Genomic DNA, 18,751 nt, shown 5'->3' with positions numbered 1-18,751 from the left:
TTCTATCAAATTTTTATATAGGGCCAGTCGCGCTTTTTTTTGTGCTGCTGTTAGGGCTATGAGTTTTCCCCTTAAGACTGCCTTTAATGCATCCCAAAGTATAGTTGGGCTCACATCTCCGGTATCATTGTCTTCTATATACATTTTTATATCTTCTTTAATTTTCTTAACATGTTCATCCCTATTTAAAATACCCAAATTAAGTCTCCATGCTGTATGTATTTTCCTATTATCGAGACTGATTTCTAGACTAATCAAACTATGGTCTGAGACATCTGCCACACCTATTTTACAATCTGTAACATTATGAAGTTCTTCAATATTAATTAGAAAATAATCAATTCTCGAATATGTGGCATGAGGTGCAGAGTAGTGGGTGTAGTCCCTGGTTTGAGGATTACGTGTTCTCCATACATCAATCAGTCCCACCTCTTGTAATATTGTATTCATAAAATTAGACAGACGATGTTTACATGTTGCAGCACTGGTAGTGTCAATATCCCGATTTAGCACAACATTGTAATCCCCTGCACATATCACCAGACCTTCCTTTAATGTTTCTAATATAAGTGTGCCTTCATACATAGATGTGCTTTCATATACATCTATGTATGAAGGCACACTGTGGTTTTACAGGTGGTTAAACCTCTTCTAAGGTTGGACCTGTGACATAGATTAACCTTGTCTATTTAGTCAAGCTCTCCATTGAATTAAAATAAAGGTCTAAGCTTAATTCAGGTCTTGAAGATACTGGGAGATGGGCATCGTTACCTTGAACCTTAAGTCAACTTAAATAAGCCTAATCCACAGCTGATTCGGCATTATACCTGACAGACACGTTTGAACCCACCATCATTTAAATCAGTAATTCTCAAACATTTTCTGGCATACACCATTTAAGGAGGTTTATTCCCACATCCCAGAGATTTTTAAATAAAAAAAAAGAAAAATTATTCAAGTTGACTTTTAAACCCTACCCATATATTAATTCGATTCTGCTTTACTTCCCTCACAGTTTGAGAACCACTGCTTTAATCTAAATGAGCAAATTCCCCAAAACCTTGAAGGCAGAGCTTTTTATGATTTGAAATCCTGTGGTTATTTCACCTAAAGCTTCTCATTTATTCTAATTAAATAGATGTTTTTTTAAAAAAGCAAAGAGCTGGTACCAGGAAGGTGTTGCTGCAGTGTCCACAGGAGACGCGGGCTCCAGCTGGCTGGGGATCAGGACTGGCCGGACCAGGGTGAACCGGGCCCAGATTTATTATCCTCTTACTGGAAGGAGACAGACAGACACACAACGTCAGCATTCGCACCAGAAGCGACTCGAGATATTATTCAGTGCAAGTGCTAGCTAATAATGCAAGCTGATGCTGGGAGCAGTCGTCTCAAGGGCTGACTGCAGCCTCATGAAATTCATCAGCATTCACTCCTCTCATTACTACACACACTGCTTTCCTACAATCAGCTTTCTCACATGGCTACAGTAGCTCAGAATCACTGATCAGGCCGCGGGGCTGAGATGTGTCTGGTTTAGTCAGCATGTCTGGTTTGAATGCAAAATAGTAATACTGGAGGTAAACTCTTAAAAGTAATTTACTGCAGGAAAAGTGGCCAAAGAGGAATGTGCATACACAACATATTTTATTACTACTTGAGGTTAATGGATGTCTTTTGCTAAACTGTAATACAATAAACTATGACATATGAACAGTTCATTCAGTACAATTCAGTTTTGTTTATTTATTATTCACAACCTTAATAATATAATATTAGAAACTCCAACAATCGAACAACTCCTACAAGGGAGCACTTGGCAACAGCGGGAAGGAAAAACTCTCTTTTAATAGGATGAAACTTCCAAGACTCAAGGAGGGGCAGCAATCCACTGCATCCGGTTGGGTAGTGAGAGAAAAAGTGCCAAGAAAGGCAGGACAAATGGCAAACTACAGCAGAGAGGGCCAGAGTTTAATAATTGTTCATGATTACATATAGCAGTGATATAAACACACTACTGTGAAAAGAGATGAATGAAGAAGATCCGCTCAATCTATCATAGGAAGACCCCCAGCAGCCTAACTAAGGGAGGATTCAGGGTCCAGTCCTAACTATAAGCTTTATCAGAAAGGAAAGTTTTAAGCCTAATCTTAACAGTAGAGAAAGTCTCTGTCTCCCAAACAGAAAACTGGGAGTTGTTTCCATAGTAGAGGGGAATGATAACCGAAGGCTCTGCCTCACATTCTACTTTTGAAAACTATAAGAGCCACAAGTAAGCCTGCAGTCTGAGAGCGAAGTGCTCCATTAGAATAATATTCAACAATGAGGTCTTTAGGATAAGATGGGGACTGAATATTTAAGACTGTGTATGTGAGGAGAAGAATTTTAGATTCTGGATTTAACAGGGAGCCAAACAGAATATGGTGGAAATAACAATCGCAAAATATTAATGTCAAATTGTGTTGTTTCTCCTGCCAATACATTTACATTTTGTATGCCATTGTTAAATATGCAACATATTCTCATTCTGATGAGGTCAGGTAGGATATTTACTCGTTGTTTAAAATGTATACAACAATCTCAAATGAAATTAATGGCTATAGAATTACTGATGTCAGAAATATTTGTCTTCAGCTGCCACGCCAGATAATGCAAGCCTTTTTATCCCTGAGCCTCACTTCATGATCTGCATTTACAACGACACATTAACTCTGAGTTTCACATCTTTATGACAACACATTTTGTAACAGTCAGTTGATGCTTGTTTACATAGCAGCATAAATCTAAAAATTAAAAAAGAAAAAAAAACATCTAAAAATGTTGCTCTTGCACATTTTATGCCTTGGGCATAAACAGAAATCTTTTCTGTTACAAATTACACATGGCAGCTGCAACATAATGTTGAGACGACATGCAAAAGCTGTGCATCTCCAGTGACTGACATCAGCCATCTGCTTCTTACTATAACAGTCCCATACTATGAAAAAAGTCCCCTCTTTATGTGTTTAGGTAATTTCCTGTCAAGAGAGAACCAACTGGATCTGAACTTTCAGCAACCTTTAAAAAGAAAAAAAATATAAAAGACATATCCCAAAAGTTACATTTTCATAAAACTAACTTTTCCAGTTAACTTTGCCCTTCTTTGTTCTGAAGAGGCTGCTGTGCTCATTATGCCCTCTGAGATTATAATATGAAGGAATTTGCTAAGTGTTCATTTGGTTGGTAGCTGCTCCGCAGGAATTCGGTGCATAATTAAAAGCAGATAGATGTTGAATGAATATTGTGATTTTTTTTCTTTGCTGCGAGGTTCAGAATAACAATTAAATCTCAACATAACCCCCACATCTCCAAATACACATTTAAGAAAAAAAAAATACACATAATGCATCCACTGTATCATCCACACACACACCTCTCATAATTCTAATGACATGCAGAAGTGAAACTCACGATGCAGTTGTTCTAATTAGGCTGTTATGTCCTCATCCGGCTGGCTGAGCACTGCATGTAAACTGTGCTGGGAGCATAGCCTTAATTGAGGGACTGCTGCTCCCATTGCACCTTGTTTCCTCTGCTTCACTTCTCTCTCGCAGAGAGATGCAGTGTTATTGCAGTCTCACAGTGGCGTGCACACACACACACACACATTCACAGACATACACAAATAACTTCTCACCAATATGGTCGGGGACAGGCAATCCTCTGGGAAGTGACTTTGCAGATGAGCAGACAGTTGCAGGGGCATCGCACGTACTTCTTTCCTGCTGGGGCATTCTTAATGGGCTGCAGAGGGAGACAGAAACACACAGGAGGGAGAGATAAGACCGCAGAAAAACACATTCGAATAGGAATAGATAACAAGCCAATTATTCATGATGGACGAGAATTAACCAATACTACACGAGGGAGAGGAGTATGCCAGAAGATATTGGCGTGAGTGTACAGAAGCTGCAGGTTAAGGAAGATAGTTGTGATTTATTATGGGAAACTGTTTAAAAGACTAATAAAGAGTGCAGTCAACAGACAACTAACCAAATGAACATCTATGGGAGATTTTGGACTGATGTTTAAAGCCTTGTCCACATATAAAAACAATTCAGGGTCTATCGCTTTGTACCTGGTTGTAAGTGGACATAGATGGCGGTGACTGTCATAGTAAAACCACTATACAGGTGGTGTAATAATCACATTTGAATTTCAATTACAATTTCAGCTTCTGCTGACAACTAAAACAAGATAAAGTTTTGCAATAATGGAGTTTGCTTTTGCTTGTGCCCCTCCATAAATGTTTAAATTCACTCTCTGCCAGACTGTGGCAGGTCTAGTTACGCTCAAGCTTATTTATTTAAAGCTATTCAGTAAGAAAAAAATAATTATTATTATTTTTTAATTTTTAAGGTTTAAAAAGTCTATATTTTTACCCCCCAAGCATGTAATCGTGTCAAATAACCACAATCTTTTTTGGGTGTTGTTGTTGTTCATCCATCTCTACAGTCTTGTACAACCTATAGAATATTTCTCAATGAATCAAGAAGTGCTGAAGTCCGTGCTGAAATCAGTTAACAGTGTTAAGGATGCACTGATATATTGGCTGACCATTAGCATCATCAGGCTTTGAGCTTGGATGACAACCACTGGCCAACAATGAAAGTGGGCAGTGTTTATTTGTTGTGTAAGGGCCAAAAGCACAAGCTATATAAACGATATTACTCAATTTCGATTCAGTTTTATTAATATCGCGCCAAATCACAACTTCTTTTAGCAACCTGAAGCGTTGCCCCCTGGTGGTCTGGTAAAAGAAGGCAGGCATAACATATTTCCCATTTACATTCACTTCATGTTCCTAGACGCCACATCATTTCCATACTTTAAACAGTCTATGGATATTCTGATAATAACAAAAGCAAAATCAACAGCTTTTCCAGTCAAGTTATTACTTGTAAGCAGGGAGGTGGGTTGCAACTAATTTTTTTGTTTCGTTTTTACCAGCCCAATGGTATGATGTAATGCACTTCTATTGCCAGATGGTGGTGCTAAAGTACCTAGAAGAACAAAAATGAACTGATATAATGCCTTTCTACTCCATTTAGCACTTAAAGCTAACTAGTCACCCAATCACACACGCACATATTCATAGAATGCTTTCTATCAATCTCACACACAAACATACCCACACACACTCCAATGGCTGTACTAGGGATCATTCGAAGTTCAGCATGCCCAAGGACACTTCAACATGCAGAGTGGAGGACTCAGAGATCGATCGACCTGTTCCAGTTGGTAGATGACCAACTCTACCCCGTAAGCCAAAGCTGTGAGGAAAGGATGCTAATAATAATAAAGCGCATGTGGCGCAGTGAGATTAGGGACCGATTATTTTTTGAAGTCGTCAAATATCGGAGCGCAGCACACCATGACCCCATGTGCTGCTGCGTACACAGCAAATTAAAAAATAAAAATAAAACAGAATGCATGAAATGATTTTTGGTGGCTGTGGCGGGGCGTGGTCGGCGGTGCCGCTGCAGGGGAGGTGGACGCACCTGCAGGGCATCTGCCAGGTTAAAAGTGTGCTGGGTCCACTGTCGTTGTTGTTTTGTATGTTAGGCTGACTGAGTGATAAGTGTGAATAAAGATGCTGAAAAGCATGTTTGTGGAAATGTCATCGTCGGATCTGCCATGGTCCTCTCACAGTGGCCTTCATGTCTGCTCAAACAGCAATGTTTCATCAATTTCATAGCACACACTTGGAAAAAATAAAAATAAAACAGGGTCACTGCTTAACAGATGGGCAGCAGCCTGCTCAGCCTCCTAGTACTGAAGCCCAAGATGGTAAGTTTCAAAATAAGAGCAAGAGGGCTGTCAACTCGTCACTTGGGAGGAATAAAAAAAATAAATAAACAAATAAAAACAGAAAAATTCTAAAATGAGTTGCCAAATATATTTATTCAGCGATTAATATGCATAGGCAACCTGCCCAAGTGATGTTGGAAACACCACAATATTACACAACATCACCCAGAATGAAATAACATCCCGCGTGTCCATCGTGCTGCGTTCTCGCCACAGCGTCATTAAACCCCGGCTAACCAGATCAGAGTGTGCCTTGTTCGTTTCCAGATCCATTATCAATTCCGCTTACAATGCCCGGAGGAATGAAGTTCTTTTCTCCACTCAAGTGAAAACTAATATTAGGAGTGATCATTACACAGTGGATTAGCCAATTTTGTACAATTTTAAAGTTGCCGTGGTAAAATGATATTTCAGTCTTAATATTTATTTCCTACAAAAAAAAAAAAAAAAAACCGTAATTAAATTCTCACTGTTACAATGATCCGTTTCGGTATAAGAGATTAAAAAAGGGTGAAGTTCGTGTTCCAGTTTAACTGTGTAATATTACAGTCGCAGAGGTTTCTATCATTCAGCCCATAAGATAATCTATCAGTTAAGCAAAATAATGAGCAGTTACAGGAAATTAACCTTGACCACAGTCTAAATATTGTCTTCGGTGAGACAACAACTCATCCAACGCTGCATGTGACAACTCCATATATAATCATTTCTTCCGCTCTATGAGCTATATCGCTGCTCCCAAGAGACTGCATCATGATTATAACCATTAACTGCGATAATAAACATTTTTTTAAATGCAAATCTGAGGCTGTAAAATAACAATTAATACTGCTTGCAATTACTGTTCCTGATTGCCATCCCACGCCTGCTGTCAAATTAAAACAGGAATGAGCAAAATTGCACATCAAAATCTTACTAATTCATGAGTCTAATTAAGGATAATAAACATCCCGCAAATTACACATATTTACTTAAAACAAATAACCGCTGTCTGACATCATCCTCTGCATATCTTTTGGATTTGAGCCAACCCCTGATGTATGTAATAAAGCACGTTTGCACTCTCAGATCGACATCAGTGTAAATGTTTTGCATGTTTCATGAGGTGGTGGAAAACAGGATATCCTCACACCTCTGACATATTTCTGCATATCTGCATATGTCGCCTCCATCTGTAAATTCCTCATTATGCCCATTGGTACATCTGGACACACTTCATATTTCTTCTTCCATGCGCACACAGATTTGCATGGCTAGTGAAGCACACTTGTGGAGCCCCATCAACCTGTGAATCTGGCAGCGATAACTGTACAAATTACACAGGGTGTTACCATCAGCACGACTGTCAAATTGACCCAATCATTGGGATCTTCTTCCACGGTCAAACCCGCGAGTTAAACTTGGTAATTAAAGTTGCAGCTGAGCATCTGTTTACTGCACACCTGACCAATCTTTAGCTGGTGGCAGCAAATGAAGAACTTCACTATATTATTGCCAAATTATTTGCGATACCTGTGTAATTACAACATTAGAATAATTAGACCGGCTTCTAAACAATGTCAAGCTTCGTTTAGAGCTATTAGTATTGTTTGCTGAGCCTTTCACAATGTTTGATTGTGTACCTCACCTCTATTTTCCCATCAGCATTCACTCCAAACAAGGCTGGAAACTAGAGCTCAACTATTATGGGTCATTTGAGGCCTCTGATGATTGCTGGAAGTAAAAATGATTGAGATTCATCAGCCATACTCTTCGTGTTTATACATTTTAGAGATGTTCCCGGCAACTAATTTACCAATTGTTTATTTTTGTAAAAAGTAATCACCTAGAATCTTACAGCCAAGTGTGTGTATTTAATAGCCATTTGTAGTCAGATTGTTCAATAATCATGCTGTTTAATTGACAGGTGTCGCTATATAACAGCACACAACACACAATATCAGATTAGCTAGCAGAGTTTGGTTAATATTAAAGGCGCCACATGCATGCATTAAATAAGAGAGTGAAAAGGCAATCTGTGTGGGCTTGTGGGGGAGGGTATCATAAGATTTTAAAACCAACAGGTAACTGCTATTGTGCACGATTAAAATAAGAATAATTATTTTAACCAACTAAATATCTGCTGATGACTAGCTAGGGCGGCAACTGTTAAACGACTAGTTGTGCATCTCCATAATACACACGCATACACATGTAGAAGGTTAAGTGATGAGGTTGCTGTTAATCAACACTCCAGCAATGCAATTCCCAAGCCAGTTTCCAACTTGTCATTAAGACACCACTAAAATCTGCTGTGAGCAAAAGAAGGTGACCAGGTGTCTTCCAGCATTTTTAATTGTTGTCCCACCATTCCATATACTGGGACTACGTCCAACATTTTTGAGTTTTTCTTATTTACTAAAGTCAACAATGAAGAGCAGACATTTACTCTAAAGCCTGCCTTTCATCCAAAGCGGTCCTCATGGGTCAAGGGCAGCTTTTGTTACTTATGCTATGCTCAACAGGGAAAATTTTATGTCAAGAGAATATGATGCAATGGACCACAAATAAAGGGAAATGCAAAAGTAAAGAGTGGAAAAATTACTTGAAGAGGATGAAGCTAGTAAAAAGCTTTTCCTATGTTTCTTCTTCTACATTACAAAAACATTGTGGTTTAAAAAAATGATATCCCAGTCTATGCAGTCCTACTGAAGTTCAGTTATGATTAGCAGAGGGAACAGCAGCTGAAATAACAGTTAAAACTTTTAAAAGTTATTGTACATAACTAGAGAGAGAGCTGTGAACGTTTTATTTATCATTAATCCCTCTATAATCTGTCCGTTTTTATTTTTAGCAACAGTATTGGTAATATGTATTATAAACAGTGGTGTTGCAATGCGCTCTGCTAAACAAACTGTAATGAAACCACTTATGATCAACTCCAAACCTCTTTTTTTGCCCCTTACATTCAGTTTAAAAGTTTGTCATACAGGATAACATATACACTGATAGCAATAGACTGATCGGCCGTCTAGGCAATTATTATCCCAATGGGCTCTATGAGACACTGGGCCTGCTGTGGAGGGCCACATGAATAAGTGGAACTCAATTCAATGTCAATTTTATTTATTTATTTATTTTTTAAATGGATGCGGCCCTGCTCTACTGGAACTAAGTGCTAATCAATAAATTATTTCTAATAATTTGCTAAATTTATGAGTATTAGAGACATATATCCTATAAACACCTACTGCATTGCTAATGTGAAACTGTACAAATCTGCAAGCAAGTCTCATCATGATTTGATTTTTCTTATTTCTTTTATTTTTGCCCCTTCATCTCCACAGTCATTTAGCCTTTGACCTAGAAATCAATCTCACTGTGTCATCCCGGATGACTCAATCCCTAACATGCAACTGCAGGACATAGAAGAAAGAAGAGGAGGCTTGACATAGGTAGCTATAACTGAAGATGTGGAGCTATATCGCATGCCAAAGTATATTTAACTTGCAATATATTAAACAGCTGTGACACACAACTTGAATAGCAGGGGTTACTTTCTGGTATTTCTGTTATTCACCAATGTTGTATGTGAAAAATAAAACAAAGATAAGTGAAACATTTACATTCTTGTCATGGTGCAATGACTTATTTGACAGCTGAGATGACACATTTGAAACAAAAAACATAAAAATATGCATAGCGGATTTCAGCTGAGTCATGTGATACTTAGCTGAATTCCCTCTAAAATAACATTTTGAAAGTGAGGATGTCACACGTTGTTTAAATGCTTTTTGCCTGACTTGCCCCTTCCTCCCCTCCTCGTATCGGACATCTTTCTCTGAGAGGCACCAAAGGAACCACTATACCCACTACATTGGTCACCTTGCATGCCACCAGTGGCTTAATAACAGTCACATCCATTTATGCTCATCATTATAGTACAGGTACCTGTTGCATTATTCACCTGAACAACAGGTGTTGCCACTCAGACAACACCTCCACATCAGTGCTGGTACAAGAGCAGAAATTCCAGTGTTTGGGGTTTTTTTGTGAATCTGACATTGCCATTTTATCATTAAAACGGCAATGTCATATGTTGCCGTTCGCCAGACACCGGACAGCAGGTATAATGGGACCCTAACACTTGAAGAGAGGAAGCGAGGAGAGAAATGAGTTCAAATGAGATTGCACTCTCCTGCCCAAAACAATCAAATTAAGTTTAGGACAAACTAGTTTGCACCAGATGAGCCCTGGAAAAGCAACTGTGTTTTCAAACCCTGAGACTACTCAGCTGATTTCCTGCAAATCTAACTTGACGCGTGGCGATTGGGAAACAAACAAACAAAAAAAAAAGTATGATGTAATTTATAAATGTTTAATGGTGTGTGATTGCTATGCACAGTAGGCTGAAAAGTGTTTCATTACAGTATTTTCACAAGGATTATAGGAACCATTAGTGACCTCACAGCAAACTCTGGGGATTATCCAGAGTAATGAGGATGTTGATTCTGGAAAAAAAAATGCTTTTAAATTTTTTGATGGCTCTGAGCAAAAAAGGGGAAGATTACATCCACCTTATATTAACATAAAGGGTGACAACACCAAATTTGGCAATGTGGTCACAACACATGTTTTGTAATTGTAGCTGGGCAGTATATCGCTTTATTTTAAAGACCGCAACATTATTTACATTTTGTCTTGCCCTATCTATCTATCTATATATATATATACATACACATATATACATACATACACATATATACACATGTGTGTGTTAGTCTGTACATTAAATGCATGGAACATATTGATAGGTTACCTATATTAAATGTATATAAACATACTTCTGACAGAAACATAAACTATTTATAACACTAACAGTTTACAAACTTATACAGCTGAACAGCATTCTGGGTAATGTTAGCCAGCCAGGTAGCATAACAGTCTATTAACAGCTGGGAGGAGCTCTGTTAATATATTCAAGACTGATGGAGGATGAAGGACTGTGTTTACAGTATTTCAGTTTAAAAAGTTAAAATATGAATTTTGCCTTGATTTCTGAACCTGATTGTTTCTGTGCTGGATTTTCACTCAGGGTACGGCTCAAACAGCCTCCAGACATATCTATAGTCATGTGATTCTAGGATCTCATGTTACTAAAGACTAGCAGGGGTTATTCCTGGAGACATAAATAATAACTCTAAATGGAGATTCCTTCACAGCTCTTCTGTAGAAACATTAATGCTAAAGACCCATGTGCTGATTTTGTTTAGAAACAGCTGAAAAAATAAAGCGGGATTACTGCTCTCATGCCCCTCTGAAACTCTCTTTGGCCTTGCAGTAGTGGTGCATGAGTCTTTTGGGTGTCACGTGGGCTTAAATGCTAACCGTTTACATCTCACAAGATATGGATATAGGAATGTTTGACTAGTGAAGGTCGGAACTGTCACAACTGTGTTATAACAAATGAACTGAAAAGCAGAACAGACACCCTGCTGAAGACTGGCATTATATCCCTGTGTTGTACATTTAACGTTTGTTAACAGAGCTTAAGAGCGGATTATTTACCGTTTTGATCGTGTGGTTTCATTTTAATTATGTTTTCTTTCTTTTTAAGTGTTTTATACTTTATATACTCCTGGAGGAGAATGGGCCACTGTAAGCCTATATAAAGGCTCAGTTACACCAATATATTAATAATACTACAACTACAACTTCTAATAATACGGAGATGTACTATTGAACCTCTATAATCTTAAAAATACCACAAAACAAAAATTTTGCTCATACCTTCCCTACATCACACATTGGTTTGCGCATTAACATACTGGAGGCTCTGGTGTGAAGGTGCTCAGTACCTAAAGATACTGCACACACAGTAGCTCCTTGTAAGTCACAAGGAATTTACGCTCTACTCATAATACTCAAAATGTTTTTCTAATTTTACAAAATGAACCTCACGTTATACTAAATAAGACGTGTTCTTTTCTATGTTCTTCTGTTGTCCTAAATCTTTTTTATGTGTTAAAACAGTTTATAGTAACAATTCAATTACAAACAGCTAGATGCTGGGCTAGTACAGGAATAGTTGTAATTTGTGCTAAAAAAAAACAAAAAAAAAACCAAAACATAAAACAAACAAAACAAAATACAATCCCTCATTTTCAGAACCAAAAATGGGGGGGGAAAAGCCAACTTAATTCATGTTGAAATTGTTTGATTCATACTGGGGTTCACCTTTTTCCATCTGGACAAAGGTCTATGGTCGCAAAATGTAAAACAAATATCTTTGTTTCTGCAGCCATCATTCAGATCAACAAATTGTATCTTCTATTCCTTTGAGCTGACATAATGTAACCTGAAGTAGCCAACGGGCTTTACACCTGGGTCTACAGATTCCTCTGGAAACCAACCTACCGTAGCTTCATTGCAAACCCCACACTTCACCACGTGCTGGTGAATCTTGCCCTCCACAGAGATGAGGCTCTGACACACCCTGCAGCTGATAACAGGGGCACTGCCACTCTCTGGTGAGGTGAGAGGGGAATAGGGCGGAGGGTCCTCCCCTAGGAGCACCGATGGCTGCGTGGGGCTGGGGAATGGAGGGAAACCTGAAGGCAAGGGGAAAAATACAACAGTAGTAAGGACTAGTGAAGGGACACAGTCATAAGAGTTGTGCAGTGAGCTGGAAAAAGCCTCAATTCCCATGACAAATACCCTGTTATGATAAACAAGATAATAAGATTTGGTCTGGAGTTCAGCAGAAAGGAGCTTTAGAAGAAAAACACTCCTGGAATGCTGAGCTGGCTGAGCTTTAACAAATGAGGCTGGGTATTTGTGAAAGACATTTGTGAAAGGTATTTGTGAAAGCCATTTACTCACAGTGTGTGAGTAAATGGTTCAGTTCCATCTAGAAGTCATATGCAGCATGCAGCCCATGTTTCTCAGTTGATCTATTCAGGCACATTTGTCCCTTTCTAGGTGAACGATCATTGGTCGTCGCTCTCCTTTGCAGAATCCCTCGGCAGCCTCCATAATGGCTTTCTCACATGCCAATCAAATCAGGTGTTTCTCGTATGCTAGCTAGCTTAGAGAAACAGTTATCTAGCTTGTGAAGAAAATCGGCTCTCTTAAACTGCCAAATTATATGCACTAATTTGTGTTAAACCCGTAAATGAAATATAATTTGATAATAACGTTACCGAGCTGCATGACTGAGGCTTTGCGGATGGTTTGCCGGTGCTAAGCAGCGCTAGCTGTCAAGCTAGGTTAGCCAGTGAGCACAGCGTTGATTCCCTCCTGTGCTTTCTTCCATTATTTTAAAACTATCGGTTTTATTCAAACAGTAAATGCTTTGTAGCTTTACACCACATACTGACCAAACACAATCACACTAGGGTGACCCCTTCTTGTTGTGATGGCTGAGCTAGAAGAAGAGGCTAATAAAAGCTAAGCTAACTGAGGGTGGAGGAGAGAGCACCATGGATACTCACTCGGTGGTTTGTTGGGCACACCGTACGGTCCCGCACCGGGGGACAACCCGCCGTTACCGCTGCCGAGAGCACCATCGCCCAGATCTGATAATAACGGGGACCTCTCGCCGTCCGCCATACCGAGAGCGAGGCGTGGGGATTAGGGGGGGAGAAAGCGGAGAGAGATTGCAGACCGATACGGTGTTGTATTGTTGTGTCGGAAATGCAGGCGTCACATGATCACACCACCACCACTACGACAGCTGCTGCGGTAACGATGCCCGGGGGTGTGGCACTGCTCACCGGGGGGTGCTACGAGTTGCGAATGTAGGAAAGTTACATTGGAATTATTTGTGAATTATTTACCCCCAGTATTCGATGCACCAGTATAACAAACGCAGGTAGCTAGTTTTTCTCTCCAGTCATCAATGGAAAATTACTAAAATACTCTACTTAGATACTTTTCTTTGATCATGGTAAAAATTAAACAGTCCTTCAGACACTTGACTTGAAATGAGGAGAATGAATGAACAATTAATAGTTAAAGTTTAAGCCTGCATGATGAAAACTGTCTATGTGTCTTTCTATATAAGTTGTTATTAGCAGTAATATTACTTGCAGTAATATTAGAAATAGTAGTGGTGGCGCTGGTAGTAGTAGTATGATTGATTGTTTCCAAAACGAGAACAAGTATAAAGATGATAAGAGTTAGTATGTAATTCAGTAAATGCAGCATCTCCATTAAGTTTTGTGTGAATATAAAAGTATTTTTTTTAAATGAAGGCTGAGCAATTTTCTTGTATATCATCTTCAGGCAGCACTGAGCTCTGGGTACTCCTGTATGGAGTTTGCATGTTCAAAACTCTCCCCACAGCCCAAAGACATTAATGAGGAAAGATTGACTGGTAATTCTAAATTCTCCTAGGTGGGACTGTGACGTGAATCTTTTTTCGGTCACTATATATTAGCCCTGCTGGGATAGGCTCCAGTCCAGTGAAAAGTTGTATAAAATGGCTTCAAAAGACCCGAATTCAAAGATTAATTAAGCTGTGTACCAAATTAAGATGTGTACACCATGAAAGTCAGTAATAACAGCTACATTAAGTTGTTGTACTGCAATATACACTATGAATGGTAAATGTTATGCAGATAAAAGATTGTTTAAAAATAGACAGTTCCAGGTATCATGTTCAGTGTTCCTCAAAATAAGGGTTTCCCCAACCTTACACACAGTACGCTTGCATAATGGTGAGCAAAGGCTGAATACATCTGTACATATTGTATGTTTTTTGTTTATTTTTATCAAATTTGCAAAAAAATTTAAAGTAAATTTTTTCATGTTGTCATTGTAGGGTATTGGGTGTAGAAATTTGAAGTGAAAAATGAAAATAATCCATTTTGGAGTCAAGTATTTATTAGAAATCCACAATTTAACAGTCATAGAGGCTGTGATGGCACAAGCAATAGCTTAAACTCACAAAATTCATGAAGAAATTCATAGCAGAGTTTTTGCTGATTATTTTCCAATTCCTTTCTGGTTTTAATGCTTAATGTGTCAGTTTGTATAATGTTATTTGCTGCTAAATCATCCTTTTTCATTGCATATTGATGAAGTCCATAGGACGCTTCATTAGTAGAGTCACCTCCAGTTCCTCCCTCTCACTGAAGAACTGGGCCTTGCTCTCATTTTTGTGGACCGGATCGGGGAGATGGAGCCCCAGTTTGCTGAAAACAGATGGAAAGGCAGGTTAAAAAAAAAAACAAGTAGCACTGAGGGGGGGATGATATATGTCTAACACTGAAAGACATTAAGAGTTGTGTGATAAAGCAATCAAAGCTCAGATCTTGGCATGCACCTCTGATTAAAAGGAAATATCTGAAACAGGGCGCTTCTGGCCTTAAATGTTGCCTCTAAGTCTTCAGGGAATTAAAAATGAAAGCAAACATTTTCAAAGGATCTCTTACTATTTCGGCGTCCGTAGATCAAGGAACTTTTCTTTCACATCCAGTACCACCTCTTTTGCTTTAGTGTCTGGTAGTTTGATTTTTACCTACAAGTGAGGGAAAAGTTAGCATTGTTATTATTCTACACTGTTCACATTAATATATATATATATATGTATCATTTTTATTTTAAAAACATTTCCCCTTTTTTATTCTTCAATTGTAATGCAAGATTAGGTTTTTAAAAATACTTTCCTCCTTCCAGTATATGTGATGCTGGGTTTTTTAGATTGTTAGTTGTTTCCTACTTTGAATATTACTTCTACTTCTACTTCCACTTTTTAAAGGTTAACACACATTACATGTGAAACATCCCAGTTTGAGATCCTGAAACAGCTAGTGTACTACAGTGTTGATTTCAAAGCCGGATAAATGGTTGCATCATGAAGGGCATCCAGCATAAAATGTGTGCCAAATCAAATATGCGGATCTGCTGTGGAGATCCTTCCAGTAGGTGAAAGTACCTAAATAGCTGCTGTAATTATTGTGCCATATCGGTGATTATTCCAGAATCAAGCATCTTACTATGACCAATCTAAAAGAGTGAATGCACGTAATCTCAATATTTATAAGTGTTTTAACACAAACTATTTTAAATACACACTCCAAATATTATTTATTGGAAATCTTTTTACATATGTTTTAATGCATGCTCAATAATACAGGTGAGGAAATCCCAGAAAGTTGATTCTTTTCATTTGGATTTCAGTAGGAGAAACACTACATCACCCATCCAAGTGACTTTGTCAGTCTCAGCTAAATGCAGGTTTCCCCAACCTTACACACAGTATGCTTGCATAATGACTGAAACTAGCAGCATTGCTTAACAAAGAGCCAGAAGGTCTGTGGTTATGACAATGCGTGTTCTGATCATGAAAGCAATAGTGCTTTCTCTCATTATGCAACTGTATTGTTTATAAGTTTGGGGAAACCTGCTGTCAGCTGAGACTGAAGGAGTAACCCGGTGAAATGTTTCTCCCACTGAAATCTAGATGAACAAAATCAGCTTTATAAATCTATAAACAAGACTTTTGTTTAGATTTTGTTTAGAAGATTGGAAGTTAAAGACAATGAAAAAACACCCTGATCTATGATGTCTTCTTTGTAATTTGTTGCTGATCGAAGTATTGTAAGTCAGTTCATCTGTATTTTGGAGTGAAAATGATACAAACATACTAAAACACACAATTCCCTTAAATATACATAACATTTCATATTTACACAAAGTAACAGACAAAGGCAATCTTAGCAATTTGAGAACATTTTGAAGTATCTGTCAGAGATCAGGTGAACAGTAGAGGAAAGATAAACACTATTAGAAGCATTTAAATATTTTTTACATATATAGAGCCTGGTCACTATAGCGTTAACCTGTCTCACCTGTGCTCCTGAACATTTTTAGACTGTTCCTTTCTAAAGTCTAAAACTAACTACGTCTTCAACAGAATTATCTGAAGCCAGCCAACATTTAACAGGAGATTCATGCCTTGCTGCTCTTGATCACAACCTTGTGCATTTCATTTTAGTATCAAAAAAGTGCACTGAGTGAAGTGTTAAGAAATCTTGTGACACTTGGTAAGTTACCAGCATGGCTTCACAACACATGGAGGATGGATCCTTTCTGCTTAATCCCAAGAAGAGATCCTCTGTTCCTACACTCTGCTTCAGGATTATTTCATACCTGCACACAGAGGTTATAAATGAAGCAGACACACTAAAACCAAACACAACAAATATCACATTACCAGACATTTAAAGGAGATTAAACTCAGAAACAGACAGTGTTTGAGAAAGTATGAGGACTCTTTTGAACCTTTAAATATCCGCTTTTCATAATGTTTGATGCTTTTTTACATCCACTGTTGGTGTGTGTCTCTTTCTGCATTGCAGTCTTACTCAGGTTGTGGCCTTGGGTCAGTCAGATCATCATACTGTGAGCCTTCGGCCACTTCTTCTTCATACCAGATATCTTTGCTGTTCTTCTTCGTGTTTGCGGTTGACACTAATTAAACAGTCACATAAAGAGAGAAAGACAAATGCAGAAACAGTATGCTTGAATAAATACTTTTTTAGAGTGCTTATAATTGAAAAATACCTGGTTTTTCGTTTTTGGGTAGGGGGCCAATATGTCCGGGACCCAAACGTGCATATGCTTTCACATCCTGTGAACATAAACTAATATTAGTGTGGGGAGAGACTTGGCTTAATGGTTGCTGTAGTTGAAATACAATGATACATATTCTGTCCACTTCGTTTTACTCCATATTCTCCCATTGGTCCTCCCTGCCCACACCTGCAGACTAATAAACTTTACACCATTTTTCTAAATACCCTAAAATTTATATTTTTATTGAAAAATTATTTTTAAAGGTTCATTTTGCTAGTGTTGATTGATTATCCTTCCTATATACATAGGATTAAAATGTTGCTTTTTGAAAAATGTAAAGAGACTACAATTTCTGAGGAATATACTAAAGGCTAGTGTTAGCAGGGTTTTAACATGAACGCATGTAGATCTTACTTTACACTCATCTTCCTCTTCTTCATCCTGCTGACTGGACAACAAGGCAGACAGAGCCCGGAGGCTCTTTGTGGAAGATACCCCAAGACAATCCATTCAGAAAAAACTAATAAACAAAATAAAAAGCGCTGCGGACACAAACGAGGAGAAGAAAGCTGCTAAACTATAAGTAACTATGACAAAACAATTATTTTAATTGGTGCTAGTATACTAATTTTAGCAGCTCACGTTTGGATTGTTGACGCTTTCTGTTTCCCTGGAGACGCCAGGCTTTCCCGCTGCCATGGCAACCAGTGACGTCGAACAAATTACGTGGCCAGAGTCACGGTTACGCAGATCGCCGTGAGCTAAGAAGCCTTGCCAGGGAATTTCTAATATCACGATCTCCTCTTGCTCTCTTTTTTTTTTATTGCAGCTTTGAGAATAATGCATACTGTACTGTATACGAGAAAAACTAGGCACTGAGAAAACAAACAAAGAAACAAAGACTTATTTTAGCACAGAGTTGTATAAGAATGAACGACTGCTTCATTAATGTAATGTCCCACTGACTATTTAAATTTAACTGAAAGTTAATTCACGTAATGGTTTAAAATAGGTGTCATATTTATGCCTGAATGGGTTAGCAAGATGGCTGCTGGGTGACTTTTATAGGACGCTGTTACAGGCTAAATGCTTTATGCACTGTAAACAGCTTTGCTTTAGATTAGTCCGGCAAAAGTGCAGTCTAAATATCAGTGGTGTATCTAAGATTGTAAATAAAAGAAAGAATGACTATAAGTTGTTAAAACTGTTTAAAAAGAAAGTGATGTAAGTACTAATAATTTCATCCAATTTAGCCTACCTCAGGTAGCAGACCTTGCCTTAGCTTTGACTTTTACGTGGAATATTTGAGTATCATATTATGAGGGCAGTGGATCAGAACAGC

The 18,751-nt window shown here is 38.3% G+C and overlaps 2 protein-coding genes across 2 annotated transcripts in view; both read right to left on the bottom strand.

Annotated features, from left to right (window-relative positions):
- pip4p1a (phosphatidylinositol-4,5-bisphosphate 4-phosphatase 1a) overlaps positions 1-13,554 on the bottom strand; it is a 29,932-nt gene extending 16,378 nt beyond the window's left edge. Inside the window, exons 1-4 of the mRNA XM_085388414.1 lie at positions 13,320-13,554; positions 12,244-12,437; positions 3,674-3,780; positions 1,170-1,275 (exon numbers count right to left, since the gene is read on the bottom strand). Of these exons, the coding sequence (XP_085244540.1) occupies positions 1,170-1,275; positions 3,674-3,780; positions 12,244-12,437; positions 13,320-13,437 (525 nt within the window). The 5' untranslated portion in view covers positions 13,438-13,554. The remainder of the gene's footprint in view (positions 1-1,169; positions 1,276-3,673; positions 3,781-12,243; positions 12,438-13,319) is intronic.
- Positions 13,555-14,701: 1,147 nt separating this feature from the next.
- dnaaf6 (dynein axonemal assembly factor 6) lies at positions 14,702-18,220 on the bottom strand. Its single transcript, XM_085389171.1, has 6 exons — positions 17,824-18,220; positions 17,398-17,464; positions 17,199-17,304; positions 16,887-16,983; positions 15,264-15,349; positions 14,702-15,023 (listed from the first exon to the last, which is right to left on the bottom strand). The coding sequence occupies exons 1-6, from the start codon at positions 17,917-17,919 to the stop codon at positions 14,894-14,896; spliced, it is 582 nt and encodes a 193-aa protein (XP_085245297.1). The 5' UTR covers positions 17,920-18,220; the 3' UTR covers positions 14,702-14,893.
- Between the last annotated feature and the right edge of the window lie 531 nt (positions 18,221-18,751).

Source organism: Rhamphochromis longiceps, linkage group LG18, assembly GCF_057381845.1.
Source record: "Rhamphochromis longiceps isolate RC_006_pf linkage group LG18, R_longiceps_female_GT1.1, whole genome shotgun sequence".
NCBI classification, from domain to species: domain Eukaryota; kingdom Metazoa; phylum Chordata; class Actinopteri; order Cichliformes; family Cichlidae; genus Rhamphochromis; species Rhamphochromis longiceps.
Note: the sequence above shows the minus strand (reverse complement) of the source record. Positions and strands in the feature narration are given on the sequence as shown.

Excerpts from the sequence above, each read along its gene's own strand:
- dnaaf6 (XM_085389171.1), bottom strand. The coding sequence starts at position 17,919 with ATGGATTGTCTTGGGGTATCTTCCACAAAGAGCCTCCGGGCTCTGTCT. Across the intron at positions 17,465-17,823 it reads AAGAGGAAGATGAGTGTAAA|GATGTGAAAGCATATGCACG; the intron begins GTAAGATCTACA and ends TTATGTTCACAG. Across the intron at positions 15,350-16,886 it reads TGTGTTGTGAAGCCATGCTG|GTAAAAATCAAACTACCAGA; the intron begins GTAACTTACCAA and ends CCTCACTTGTAG.